Genomic DNA, 12,789 nt, shown 5'->3' on the forward strand with positions numbered 1-12,789 from the left:
CTATACCGTATATTACATATACAGTGCGACATTTAAACACACTTCCTGGCGTCAACTGTGACATTAAAAAACTTTTCAATAGGCCCCTGGTAATCTGATGGTCGGAGGATCACCGAAAATCCTGGAGGTGGTCCCATATGAAGCCCGAAACCTGACTGCCCCCAAAAGCCGAAGGAGCGCCATAACCGCATGCCGTACAAAAAACGGCAATCTCCTCTCCGACCTCTCCTCTCCGACTTTATTGTGACACGGCCATCACACTTATTAACCGTCATGAACACCCCCCGGGGGGTCTATATCGGGGTCCACTTGCCCTCCCAAGAAGCTGAAGTCCGAAGTCACACAGCAGGCTACATCAGGCCAAATGTCACCGTCGAAGGAAGGCGTCAGGGTGGGTGGATGCAAGGCGTATGGCACCTCCTCCCCCGGGGCCCACCAAGCTCCGCCGTTTCGCACAACAAAAAACCCCACACGCCTGCCCCCACCGCCAAAAGAGTCAATCGCGGTTGCCGGGCCCCAAGGCCCCCCAAGGCCATGACCCTCATCAAAGTACATCTTAGCGGTCGCAAGGGCCCCCACAGAGCAGAAAGGGACACATGGGCGCAACCAGGCGCCGCAAGGCTGAAAATGCTGTTGATGCCGGTGATGATGGTGATGATGATGATGTCAACGCCGATGAGCTGCTCTTACCGGGCTCCAGCCTCTCCACTCCCCGTGCAAGGGGCAGGAACAGGCGGCGCAGGCAGCCGCGGCTGACTGGCGGCTCGGCATTCAGAAACCAGCCCTGCAAAGTTGGTGACACCACAGAGCCCCAACGGCCTGAAGTTGACCGGGAGTGAGGTGAGGGCAGTGAGGGGCAGCAGTTTCCGGGATGGTGCAGGGTTCAGCCGGAGGGCAACACATCTCAAGCAGAGATCAATAGGATAGGAGGCAGAGAGGATGGCGGCATGCAGAGGGCAGCATGGCACTTATGGTGTGCGGACCGCGTGCATGCAAAAGTGTGAAGCAGGCTGGGAGATGCGGCAGCTATGACATGCACGGCACGGTCTACAGCACACGCAGGCCACACACACAAGCATGCACACACATGCAGGCACACACAGGCACACACGGGGGTCGCCACCACATGTCCCTACAACAGGAATGTCCACAGCAAAAAAGCACATTGTGCCGCGGCGTGCTTGCTTGCTTCCTTTTTCACCAACACGAGACATAGCTTGAAAGTATAATCCAAGATACAAGATAACAACGGCCACAGCAACAACAAAGAATGACAATCACAGGCTCTGACTTCAAAACAGAAGGGCAGCAGCAGCCCGACCTACCGCGATATCGCTGCCAGGGGGAGGTGTCGTGGACCACCGTGGGCAGGGGAAATGGCGACCGGCGGGCCCCATGCAGCCCCCCACCGCCATCACCGTCGTCCAGATGGCCACCTCCTCTCCCCGCCGGCACCGCCTCCCCAACGGAAGGGGGGAAAGCTCCCTGGGCCGCTTGGCTTCCTGGATCCACCCTTGATGATACTGCCAACCCTGTCATCAGCATCACCTCCGGCTCTAGCATTGCGGTCGGCGGCAGCCCTCCCACTTTACCTACCGCCACCGGCCCCCTTCCCTCCTCCTCCTCCTCAGCCTCGCCAGGTACCGCTGCCCCCTCAGTGCCGCCCGCGAGCACCACCGAATCGCAGTAGCCCCAATGGCGACCCCAACCCGCAGTAGCCCCGGCGGCAGGTGGTGGGTGCAGGAGGCGGCAGGTGGGCGGAGGTGGACCGCCGCTGCACAGGGGGGATGCATGTGGCAGGCTGCATCCCCTGGACCGTACGACAGGGCACCCAAAGCCGTGAGCCTGTGGTGTGTTGAAAAGGATTCCATTCAGGTCTTGCTTGTGCGTGCGTGTGTGTGTATTGAGTTCTGTGAACATTACAAGTATCTGACCGGGCCCGACACTGGCCAGGGACTGCTGCCCAGCCCCAACATGTGTGTGCATGCACGTGTGTATGCATATATGTGTGTGTGCATGTGTGTGTGCATGTGTGTGTCTGGGGCAGCAAAACTGCACTGACATATCCCCGTCAGTGTGGTCCACTCGGTGGTGTCATACATGGATGCAGCCAGGGTGGTGGACCGCATCCACTTATGGGCTGAAACGGCCATGAGGGAATCGGTGGACAAATGCCAGACTAAAGCTCTGCCTGGTTTGGGTTGACACTACTGTAATTAGCAATTTCAGGTCCTGGGTTCGATTCCCGGGAAGACTCCCGGATTAGTCGGGAGCGTTAGATTATGGCTAACCGCTGAGATGTGGAGTTGAGGTCACAGTTGATGGACCAGATTCGCACGCTGGATCGGTGGCGATTGCCAAACCCTCCGTCTCTTCGGGTGTTCGGGTGAATGGATGAGGGGGAGTCCTGAAGGCTGGATCCGCTGCATTGGACTTACAGTTCGTATGGTGAAGTACAGTGTGATGGTGGTGGATGGTGCTATAAGGTGATAAAGTCGTAGAACTGTCAATGTGATAAAGCGGCCCAGAAGCCTTCCACTCTGTAACATTACATTACATTACATTACAGGAGTTCCTCAATGCGATGGAGGTCTGGTGTTATGTGACGAGGTGCAGAGCCTGTTCCTGCTGACCATCGGCGGCAAGCTGGATGTGAGCAGGGCTGCATACATCCGCGACTCTTTCATGAAGCCGCTTCTGGAGTAGGCTTCAACCCGCGTCCAGCTGCATCAGGGTAGTGCTAAACTCCAGGCCACTCCAGCTCTCCCACAGCATGCCATCATTGTTGGACAGCAACCGCACGATCTGGTGCTTGTGTGAGCTGCAAAAGTAGTATCCACCATCCTGTCCAGGTGCAACTCCAGGAATCACTCTAAGGTGCTGCTCTGTGATGATCTGCGCCCCCATGTTTGGAAATGCCAGTTCCAGCATGGTGATGCGCTGTGATGATGGCATGCCCTCCAGACCCAGCTTCCAAGCCTTGAGTGACTCATCAATGAGCTTCATCCTCATGAATCTACGGTCCTGGTGGACAATGGGTCAATGCTGGATGCCCCAGGGATGTGGCAGCCTTCATCCGTGGATTCATGAGGATGAAGCTCATTGATGAGTCACGTAAGGAGTGGAAGCTGGGTCTGGAGGGCATGCTGTCTTCACAGCACATCACCATGCTGGACCTGGCATTTCCGAACGTGGGGGCATGGATAGACATGGAGCTGCACCTAAGAGTGATTCCTGGAGCCACACCTGGACAGAATGGTGGATGGCCACTACTACTTCCATGACTCACACCAGTGCCAGATATTGTGGTTGCTGTTTAACAAGGATGGCACGCTGCGGGAGAGCTGGAGCAGCCTGGAGTTCAGCACTACCCTGATACAGTTGGACACGGGTTGGAACCTACTCCACCAGCAGCAGCTTCATGAAAGAGTCACGGATGTATGCAGCCCCGCTCACATCCAACTTGCCGCCAATGGTCGGCAGGAACAGGCTCTGCACCTCGTCACATAACAAGCACCAGCACCTCCACCACCTTGAGAAACTCCTGGATGGCATCGTTCAACAATGATGGCACACTGCAGGAGACTGGATGGAGCTGACATCTACCAGTGGACAAACACCAGACTAAAGCTCCCTCACCCTTGCTGGTCTTAGGGCTCGTGAAGACGGGCAAGTAGTTCACCCTGGAGCACATGGTTCCTGGGGTTGTGGTGGAGGCGCTGCACCAGCAGGGAGGGGAGGGCCCCTTGGCAGGCATGGTGGTCCTGCACCTGAGTGGTGTTGTGCTGCATCTGCAGGAAGGCACTACGGCCATGTTGTGGAACCTGCTGGGTGTGTTGCTGAGATGGGCATGGAAGGAACATGTTCCCATGCGGGAGGGTGCGCTGGAGGCTGCAGAGGATGTGCTGGTGTGGCCCTTCTTCAGCACCGACCCCGGCATGCTGGGCGATGCCATCCAGGAGTTCCTCATGTGATGGAGGTCTGGTGTTATGTGACGAGGTGCAGAGCCTGTTCCTGCTGACCATCGGCAGCAAGCTGGATGTGAGCAGGGCTGCATACATCCGCGACTCTTTCATGAAGCCACTTCTGGAGCTCCAACCCGCATCCAGCTGCGTCAGGGTAGTGCTAAACTCCAGGCCACTCCAGCTCTCCCACAGCATGCCATCGCTGTTGAACAGCAACCGCACGATCTGGTGCTTGTGTGAGCTGCAAAAGTAGTATCCACCATCCTGTCCAGGTGCAACTCCAGGAATCACTCTAAGGTGCTGCTCTGTGATGATCTGCACCCCCATGTTTGGAAATGCCAGTTCCAGCATGGTGATGCGCTGTGATGATGGCATGCCCTCCAGACCCAGCTTCCAAGCCTTGAGTGACTCATCGATGAGCTTCATCCTCATGAATCTACGGTCCTGGTGGACAATGGGTCAATGCTGGATGCCCCAGGGATGTGGCAGCCTTCATCCGTGGATTCATGAGGATGAAGCTCATTGATGAGTCACGTAAGGAGTGGAAGCTGGGTCTGGAGGGCATGCTGTCTTCACAGCACATCACCATGCTGGACCTGGCATTTCCGAACGTGGGGGCATGGATAGACATGGAGCTGCACCTAAGAGTGATTCCTGGAGCCACACCTGGACAGAATGGTGGATGGCCACTACTACTTCCATGACTCACACCAGTGCCAGATATTGTGGTTGCTGTTTAACAAGGATGGCACGCTGCAGGAGAGCTGGAGCAGCCTGGAGTTCAGCACTACCCTGATACAGTTGGACACGGGTTGGAACCTACTCCACCAGCAGCAGCTTCATGAAAGAGTCACGGATGTATGCAGCCCCACTCACATCCAACTTGCCGCCAATGGTCGGCAGGAACAGGCTCTGCACCTTGTAGCATAACACAAGCACCAGCACCTCCACCACCTTGAGGAACTCCTGGATGGCATTGTTCAACTATGATGGCACACTGCGGGAGACTGGAGCTGACATACTCTCCACTCCCTACTCTGCATGTAGGAAGTTGATTTTCCATCCGCTTCCTCCATCATTACATGATTCCACCCTCCCCCTTCCCCTTTCCCATGCCAGCAGCAGCAGCAGCAGTGGCAGTGGCAGCAGCAGTGGCAGCAGCAATACGGCACCACCCCCCACCTCACCAGTCCACACAGCCGTACAAGGCGGGTGGGGGCCCACACGGGTCCTCGTCGGGAGGTGCGGTCATTGACGATGAAGAACAGCCTGTGGATGGTGCCGCACTGCGTGTTGGGTGGGTGGGTGGGTGGATAAGGAATTGATATAATGATAACTAAGGTAATACAGTAATTCGACTAACTAATTAATGAAAATCATCTTGTGTTTCTGGTGAAGCAGCTGGCAACGTTTATTGCGGCTTTACAGGGTGACCGGCTGTACAGTGGGGGTAGTAGCTTGCTGTGCATATGTGGAAGTGTTACATGAGTGGGTATGGACAGCTTGTTGAAACGGCTGGATGCACATCACATCCATTTACATGTTTGTTAAGAAGGGAAATGCATCACAACCCGGCACTGTTGACGACACAAAGTTTGTGGAACTGCAGTGCATTTTAGGGATGTAGGCAGGTCTTTAGGCACCAAAACAAGGGGGCTGCTGTGGTGAATGCAAGTTGAGACCAGTCTTTCCTTGAAGAAATACAACACAAAATACACCTAATGCTGCGAATGCACCTGGTGCTGCGAAATACACCTAATGCGCCAGCAACATGCAGCAACCGTTGTGTGCATCAGCCTGCTGCATCAACCGAAGCTGCATGTGCCCAGGTTTAATGCCGTTTGGTGATTACACAAAACTGTGCGACCCTTCAGGGCTCCACTCGGGTCAGATCAACACCAGGACCGCTCTTGGCGGCAATGCTGTGTCCATCATGCAGTGTCAAGCATGATGCTTTTGAAGGCTGCCCCTTGCGACCTAGTCGCCGACCTAGTGTGACCTAGGCCCTCTCACCAAGCCAAGCTGGGACTGTTCACGGATGACCGGCCCTATTTGCTTTTTTTTGCCATTTATAGCCAGTTCACATGCTACGTTACGTTAAGACTTTTTGGGAAAAGTGGTCGGTTCGGACATGGTAACGGTACGTTACCGGTAAAGTGGACGAAAAGTCTAAAGTGACCCGGGGGGGGGGGTGGTGAATTTCGACCCCTCGTACCGTTACCTGAATTGCGTCGCCAATTTCGCGAGTTATAACAAACAGCCAAGCCCAATCGCTTATAAAGACCACATATTTGACAAATTGTGCGCGCTTTGCACTCCGACCGAATTTCTAGTCACACCGCTGCAGTTTATTTTGGAAAATGAACAAGGATAACGCCGCTCGTGTTGCTCGCCCGCGCACGACCGCTTACATAGCCAATATGTAAACCATTGTAGTATCAGGGCTGAAGCCATCCGCGAAATGGCAAGTCGGCCGCACTTCCGGCGGCATGGGCCGCGCCGCGTCGGCCCACACGCTCAAGCACTGCCATTGAGAATTGAACCTATCCTCAAGGTTGTCAAAAATTTCATCCATAGCGGCCGCTAGGGCAAACGCCATCGCGGCTCGCGCGGGATGCAGTGCCATTGCAGTAGGCAGGGCTGCCAATAACCCGTCAATTATATATTGCGATTCTAAGGGGATGTGCTGAAATTTTGGCCATTGAAAGACATAAAATGGAGATGGTTTACACAGCTCGCGCCAACGAACACAACGTCGTCGTAATGTCCCATGTGAACTGGGTGACTTTTTCAGGCCCACTTTTCCAAAAAAGTTTTCGCAACGTAACGTAGCATCTGAATCCAGTATTACTAGCAGGAGGCGATTTCCTTAATGGTGTAGTATTTTGGAACTCTGTTAGCATTGTTTTGGAAGGTTTATAATTCTGTAAAATTGCAGTGCATTCGGGTCTGTAGGCGGGCCATATTGTACAGCACCGAATGTGTAACACAGCAAAGGCGTAACCCGGGATGCTCAGTTGGGCCTTGTGTCGTTACATTGCCCCCCCCTTAGCAATGGACGTCCTCGGCCATTATATCGAGCACAGAGTGCATTCGGGTCTGTAAGCGGGCCATATTGTACAGCACCGAATGTGTAACGCAGCAAAAGCGTAACCCGGGATGCTCAGTTGGGCCTTGCATCGTTACATTGCCCCCCCCCTTAGCAATAGACGTCCTCGGCCATTATATCGAGCACAGGAGCCATCCCACTTCACGCTTTCTGCGTTAGTTTATCCATTACACCATGATATCGCATTCTGCGATACCTGCTTATTGTCAGAATCGAACCGCCGACCCGAAGATTTCTCGATACCATTGTAACACAGCAAAGGCGTAACCCGGGATGCTCAGTTGGGCCTTGCGTCGCTACAGAATGACTGTTATTCGTGAGCTGCTCATTAAGTGTCTCATTTCTTCATTGAAAGATTCCTTAAAATTTTGCCGCTTTATTCCCACGTAGCCACAAGCTTTCCATTAAGTGGGTGTATGTCTTTTCCGTCTTTTTTTCCTTTTGTTTTGGTTGCTTGTAATCATTTTGCCTGTAATTCATTCTTTGTTTTCGCTTTTTTCGCATTTAAGCAGCTGCTTAAGCCGCCTCGCCTCCCGTTCGGCTTTTGCACGCCCGCGAATTTTAAAGACATAAGTGTGAAGCCCGCGATCCTGGCTTTTGAGGGTTGGCCTTTGCGCGGCCCGCCGTGGCCTTCGCATTCTGGCTGTGTACGGATCGTTTACTCGGTCGTACCCTGTGTCACGTTACTGTGAGGGGCTGCTTAAATATCATCATTATTTAATATTTTGATAATTTGCTACGAGAGCAGGTGGGTTAGATACGAATTATGAACGCATTCGTTGCCGCTTTGTCGTGTAGGGGGCCCTCCAGTGGATCAGGTGCACGAAGGCCCGATGATGATGCTTAGGGGGTGGCGTCATGGCGAGCCCAGCCCAGCCCAGCCCAGCCCAGCCCAGCCCATGGTCACTACTGTCACATGTCCCAATGGCCCCTCCTCCCCCGGCCTGGTGCCCTCAGTCCCCAGTGCTCAGTACTCAGTCCCCCGACCCCACCTTGGGGTATATTCCGTGACCGTTGATGGCCACAAACCCCAGGATGCGGCCGCAGGGGGTGCGAGGAACCGCCACCCCAGGGACCCACTCGCCCTCAATATTGCGGTGCGCGTTGTACCAAACCCCCTGAGTACCTCAGAGGGCACCAAGGGGGCATAGTAGGCATAGAGGGGGGCGGGTGGGGTGAGCAAACATGCAATATGGGTTGCATGAGAGTCTGGTGCACACAGCCACCATCCCCCCAAACCCCTCACCCCCCCCACACACGTACAAAAACTGTGTTGCGGACAGGGCCGAAAGGAAGTTGCAATCGAAAGGCTCTCTCGCTCCCACCCTCTGTCCCCAGCCCTCCCACATGCGCATGTCTATATGCTGCACACCAATCCACCCGCCGGAGCCCCCTTCACCCCCCCGGGAGCAGTTCCAACTCCATCAAGTCCCTCCATCAGTTCATTTCCCCCGACCGGTGCTCTAAAGCCTTCCCAGTTAGGTCTTGGCCGACAGCTTGTGGTTTCTCTTTTCCTAGCCCCTCCCTCCCTCCCTCCCTCCCTGGCAGCCTTGGCAGCCCTGACAGCAGCTTCATTCGTTCGTGGTTCGTCTTTTCCCCCCCTCCCTCCCTCCACACACACCCTCCCTCCCTCCCTTCCCTGTCCCCTCCCTCCATCCCTCCATCCCCCCACCCTCCCTCCATCCCCCTCCCTCCATCCCCCCACCCTCCGTGCACACGGCCCAAACCCACACGGCCCCGCCCCCGGTTCCACCTGTAGCTCCAGGGAGGTGGCATCTAGGCGCACCGTCAGGTGCTCCCAGTCTGGAAATGGTGGGGGGAAGCACGATGTGGGGGGGGGGGAAGTGGTCGTACAAGGGTTGGTGACGGTGGTTGCAGTTGGGGGCCAGGGTGGGCCAAGGGGGAAAGCCGAACCACGAACGAGTGAAGCTGCTGCCAGCGCAAGAGTGTACTAGACGTAGAACCGACCAAAAGGCATTCTTGAAGGGGGCGACCTCGGGATGATGTAGCGAAGAAGATGTCGGAAAACTACCTACCTAGCCGCCAAGACTAAAATAAGCGCAGAAGAAAAGCAGTAATGCCAAGCCGTAAAGAAGTAAAGGTAGAGGTGTAGAGGCAACGGAGAAGTAGTAAAAAAACTGCTGATGTGAAGCCGGAATAAAGTTTGCCGCCGGCCTGGTGGCGGCATTGACGAGGTTTGGCCAAGAACTGGCTGGTTAGCTGGTAATAAAAAGCTGGTGATATGCAAGTGCTCCTCCCAGCACCCCAAAAAAATGCACGACCAACCCGACCGACCCGACTATCCTAGTCCGGCTAGCCGACCGACACAACGCGATAAACCGACAAAGCTCAAACCTCCTTCGGACTCACCTGGCCAGGCAGCAGAAGCAGCGGGCAAAGGCACATGCGAGGCATGAGGTGGGAGAGTTGTGAGCAGCGAACGATAAAGACAAGAACGCATGCGAATGCTGCTGGAAGGAAGTATTAAGCTGGCTGACCGGGGAAGCTGGGGATAAGAAGCCCTAAAGAACCTCTGTGAAAGCGGAAGAAAACGCAGGGACTAAAAAGTACAAATGCAAAGGCGGCACAGGACGACACAGAAGGTGTCGTACGAGATGACGGAATTGACAACGGGATGACGCATTGGACGACGTGTACGCCGGCAGAACGAACGCAAAGAAGGTAGAAATGGAGAAGTGGGTTGGAAAGAACGCAAAAGGAAGGCCAAAGGGAGGAGAGGGAGTTGGTAGGAAGAGAATCGCATGTGCGGGCCAAGGGGAGGGGGAGGGTCTCCAATCGACTCTGATGATGTTGCCATGTACGGCAGTGCCGCCATGCTCCAACTGGGTGGTGAGGGGGCGGTACGCATACACACCTGGTGGTGCGGGGATGGCCACACAGAGGGCCGCAACCACCAACCACCAACCACCAGTTGAAAGCATCGATGCCGCACCCTAACATCCAACTCCGGACATCACCACCCATATGCCACCTTAGCACCAGTACTACCACCATGCCTTGGTCGCTGCTGCCTTCACTCGCCGTTTGAGGAAAGGAAAGGTCCTGTCTGTTTGCATGTATGCCTGGGCCCCTTTTATTCATCCCCCCCAACCCCAACCCCGCGCCCGCAACCCCCACACGCGCCACCCGGCTGGTAAGCTGATCCCCCGACCCGCCTCACCCCCCACGTGGTGGCCTGTACGGAAGAGCGGCACATTGGCAGGAATATGGTAGTGTCCGTTAAAGGCATAGAAGGTGATGTAGTTGATCTCGTAAGCCTCCGGTTGTCCGCTGTCATCCACCACGAGCTGCGGTGGGTGGGTGGTTGGGTGGAGGCGGGGTTGGGGGTTGGGGGGGGACTGGACAGGCCTGCACGGAGGTGAAGGCGAGCGAGGGTGCTTGTGAAGGTGGTGTTGCGCGGGAGACTGGGCCCCAGGAGGAGTTGGTGCCGGTGCGGCGGTGGCGGTGGTGGTGGTGGTGGTGGTGGTTTCGGTGGTGGTAGTGGTGGTGCTGCTGCTGACAGGTTGGGTTACGGCGCAGTACGACGACCACTGCTGAGGGGATATGGTCGGGAGCTTTGCCTCGGCAAGGCGGGGTTGTCATTGCACGGGCCTAAGGCGCGAGGAAACCTACATCTCGGGAGGCTGAGGGAACCAGGCGGGAAGCACGGATGGAGTGAGGTAGGCAGTTCCAGTGGTAAAGCCCAACACCCAAAGCCAGGTGTGTGTGTTTATGTGTGTGTCTGTGTGTGCCACTGTGGCGGTAGCGTGGGGAAGGTAGTGGTAGGTAGAGGTGTGACGGGCCTGTATGGGGGAACACGAGCGCGTGATGGCGGCTCCCAAGCAATGCCACATTATAGGCTACCGCTTTCTGAATGTTGTTGGCGTCTCCCTTGCCCCTGCGCTTCCGGGACGGGTTGCTTGCCTTCGCATGTGCGTAGATAGGCACATCCTCCAGCCGGCCGTGTGTGCCTCGGTAGTGCTCGGGACCAACGGTGATGCTGAGGTTGCATGGGTTAGGAGTATTGGCTTGAGCTTCTGCGAGGAAGGAATTTGCGGCAACTGCCTTTCCTGACCCAAAACTTCCTTGCGAAGCCTTCACAGGCATTAGAAAGTCATCGTTACCAAGTAGTTTATCTTGCGTCACCTCTCCTCCTGGTATGAGTCTTATGACACCGCCCGGTATGCGGGACAGCTCATGTAGCTCCGCAGCACCCGTGACACCTTTTGTGTAATAATTTAGCTGTGCTCTTTCAATAAACCACTCTACAGAAACCGGTCGGTAAGCGTCTTCGTGATGTAAAAAAAGGACTGGGCAATAAGTTGCTAGAATGCTATCGGGAAGTGCGGGCGTTGAAATATTTTGACCTGACTGCATTTCTTTGCTGGATTTACATAAAAGCTCGGCCAGGCCGCGCGAATTCTTTCTTTTACGGCGGCGATAACGTTAAAGGATTATGCTGCGTTTCTACGGCGTTAGCAATGGCCTCGCATGGTCACCCCTGTAAACGTGCGTTTTGAGTATGGCAATGATAACATTGCAAAGATTAGGATGGTTTCATACATCTTCCACATGCATGTTCCTCCACCCATCGGCCGGCATGCTGCATCTGAGTATTATTAATGAAGTAAGGAATGAATGTGGTTTACCCCGTACAATCACTAACAATTTACAAAACGTAAGTGAAGGACAATATAGAAACAAGCCCACCCAGCTCGAAGCCGGCCCGGTGCGTGGAGCGAAAAGGGAGAAAACGCAAGGGAGAAGCTCCCTTAGCCGTCGTCGTAGCCACCAGACGCAATGTCCACCAGCCACCACTGCATTCCGCTGCTCCATTAGCTTCTCCTCCACTACACGTGCCAATGCAGCTGTGACCATTCACCTACCCGCAGCAATACACTGCACCTCCGCACCCCGCCCGATGTGCGTGTAAGTCAACAACTCAAGTCGCCAACTCAACAAAACCTCATTGAAAAGGGGAAGGAAAGTACTTCACTGCACCTAGCCCGCCACGTGCCGGGCGACATACATACATACATACACCAAACACCGAGGTCCCTCGCCAGGTAAAACATATTCATCATAAACACACATAAACACACACATAAACACACACATAAACACACACATAAACACAGCACATGTACTCTGCGGCGGTTTACACCCACACCGGCCCTCACACCTCCACACGGACCTCCTGCTCTAGGTACAGCTTGAGCGTGATTACCTTGAACGGCCCGTACTCAATGTCCACCGAACCGCCCGCACCGTCCCAGCGAACCACCAGCAGGCCCGCCTTCCCGCCACTCCCATCTCCCCCCTCCGCCCCCTCCCCCTCCCCCTCCACGCCCCCTTGGTCCTCCTCAAGGAGGTTGCACAGCGCCACGTGGCTCACACGCAGCCAGGCGGGCCACCTGACGCGGGCCACACCGCGGCCGCCGTGGGGCTCGTACAGGCGAACCACCAGGGCCCCCGGCGGCTCGTCTGCGGGCGCTCTGGCGCCCCGGGCGACGCTGCTGGCGACTGGCGACGTCAGTGAGCAAGTAATGGTGTTTGTGGTGTTAGTGGTGGCGGGTGTGCACAGCGGCGAGTACGAGTGTGCGGGTGAGGGTGAGGGTGAGGGTGAGGGTGACATGGTGTACAAATGCCGTGGTGTCGCCTGTGGTGGTCGTGATGTTGATGTTGTTGTTGTTCGCGATTGTGGTGGTGGTGCTG

General features: G+C 55.5%; 1 protein-coding gene across 1 annotated transcript in view; it reads right to left on the minus strand.

The window, feature by feature from the left end:
* Nucleotides 1–264: 264 nt before the first annotated feature.
* The window catches only part of VOLCADRAFT_115992 (uncharacterized protein), a gene marked incomplete at both ends in the record, with an annotated part of 25,595 nt that continues 13,070 nt past the window's right edge, over nt 265–12,789 (minus strand). The window contains 10 exons of the mRNA XM_002946543.1: nt 265–350; nt 691–819; nt 1,326–1,335; nt 3,771–4,409; nt 4,842–4,931; nt 5,153–5,251; nt 8,067–8,200; nt 8,806–8,877; nt 10,256–10,382; nt 12,269–12,733. Of these exons, the coding sequence (XP_002946589.1) occupies nt 265–350; nt 691–819; nt 1,326–1,335; nt 3,771–4,409; nt 4,842–4,931; nt 5,153–5,251; nt 8,067–8,200; nt 8,806–8,877; nt 10,256–10,382; nt 12,269–12,733 (1,851 nt within the window). The remainder of the gene's footprint in view (nt 351–690; nt 820–1,325; nt 1,336–3,770; nt 4,410–4,841; nt 4,932–5,152; nt 5,252–8,066; nt 8,201–8,805; nt 8,878–10,255; nt 10,383–12,268; nt 12,734–12,789) is intronic.

The sequence above is a fragment of the Volvox carteri genome, assembly GCF_000143455.1.
Source record: "Volvox carteri f. nagariensis unplaced genomic scaffold VOLCAscaffold_3, whole genome shotgun sequence".
Taxonomy (NCBI): domain Eukaryota; kingdom Viridiplantae; phylum Chlorophyta; class Chlorophyceae; order Chlamydomonadales; family Volvocaceae; genus Volvox; species Volvox carteri.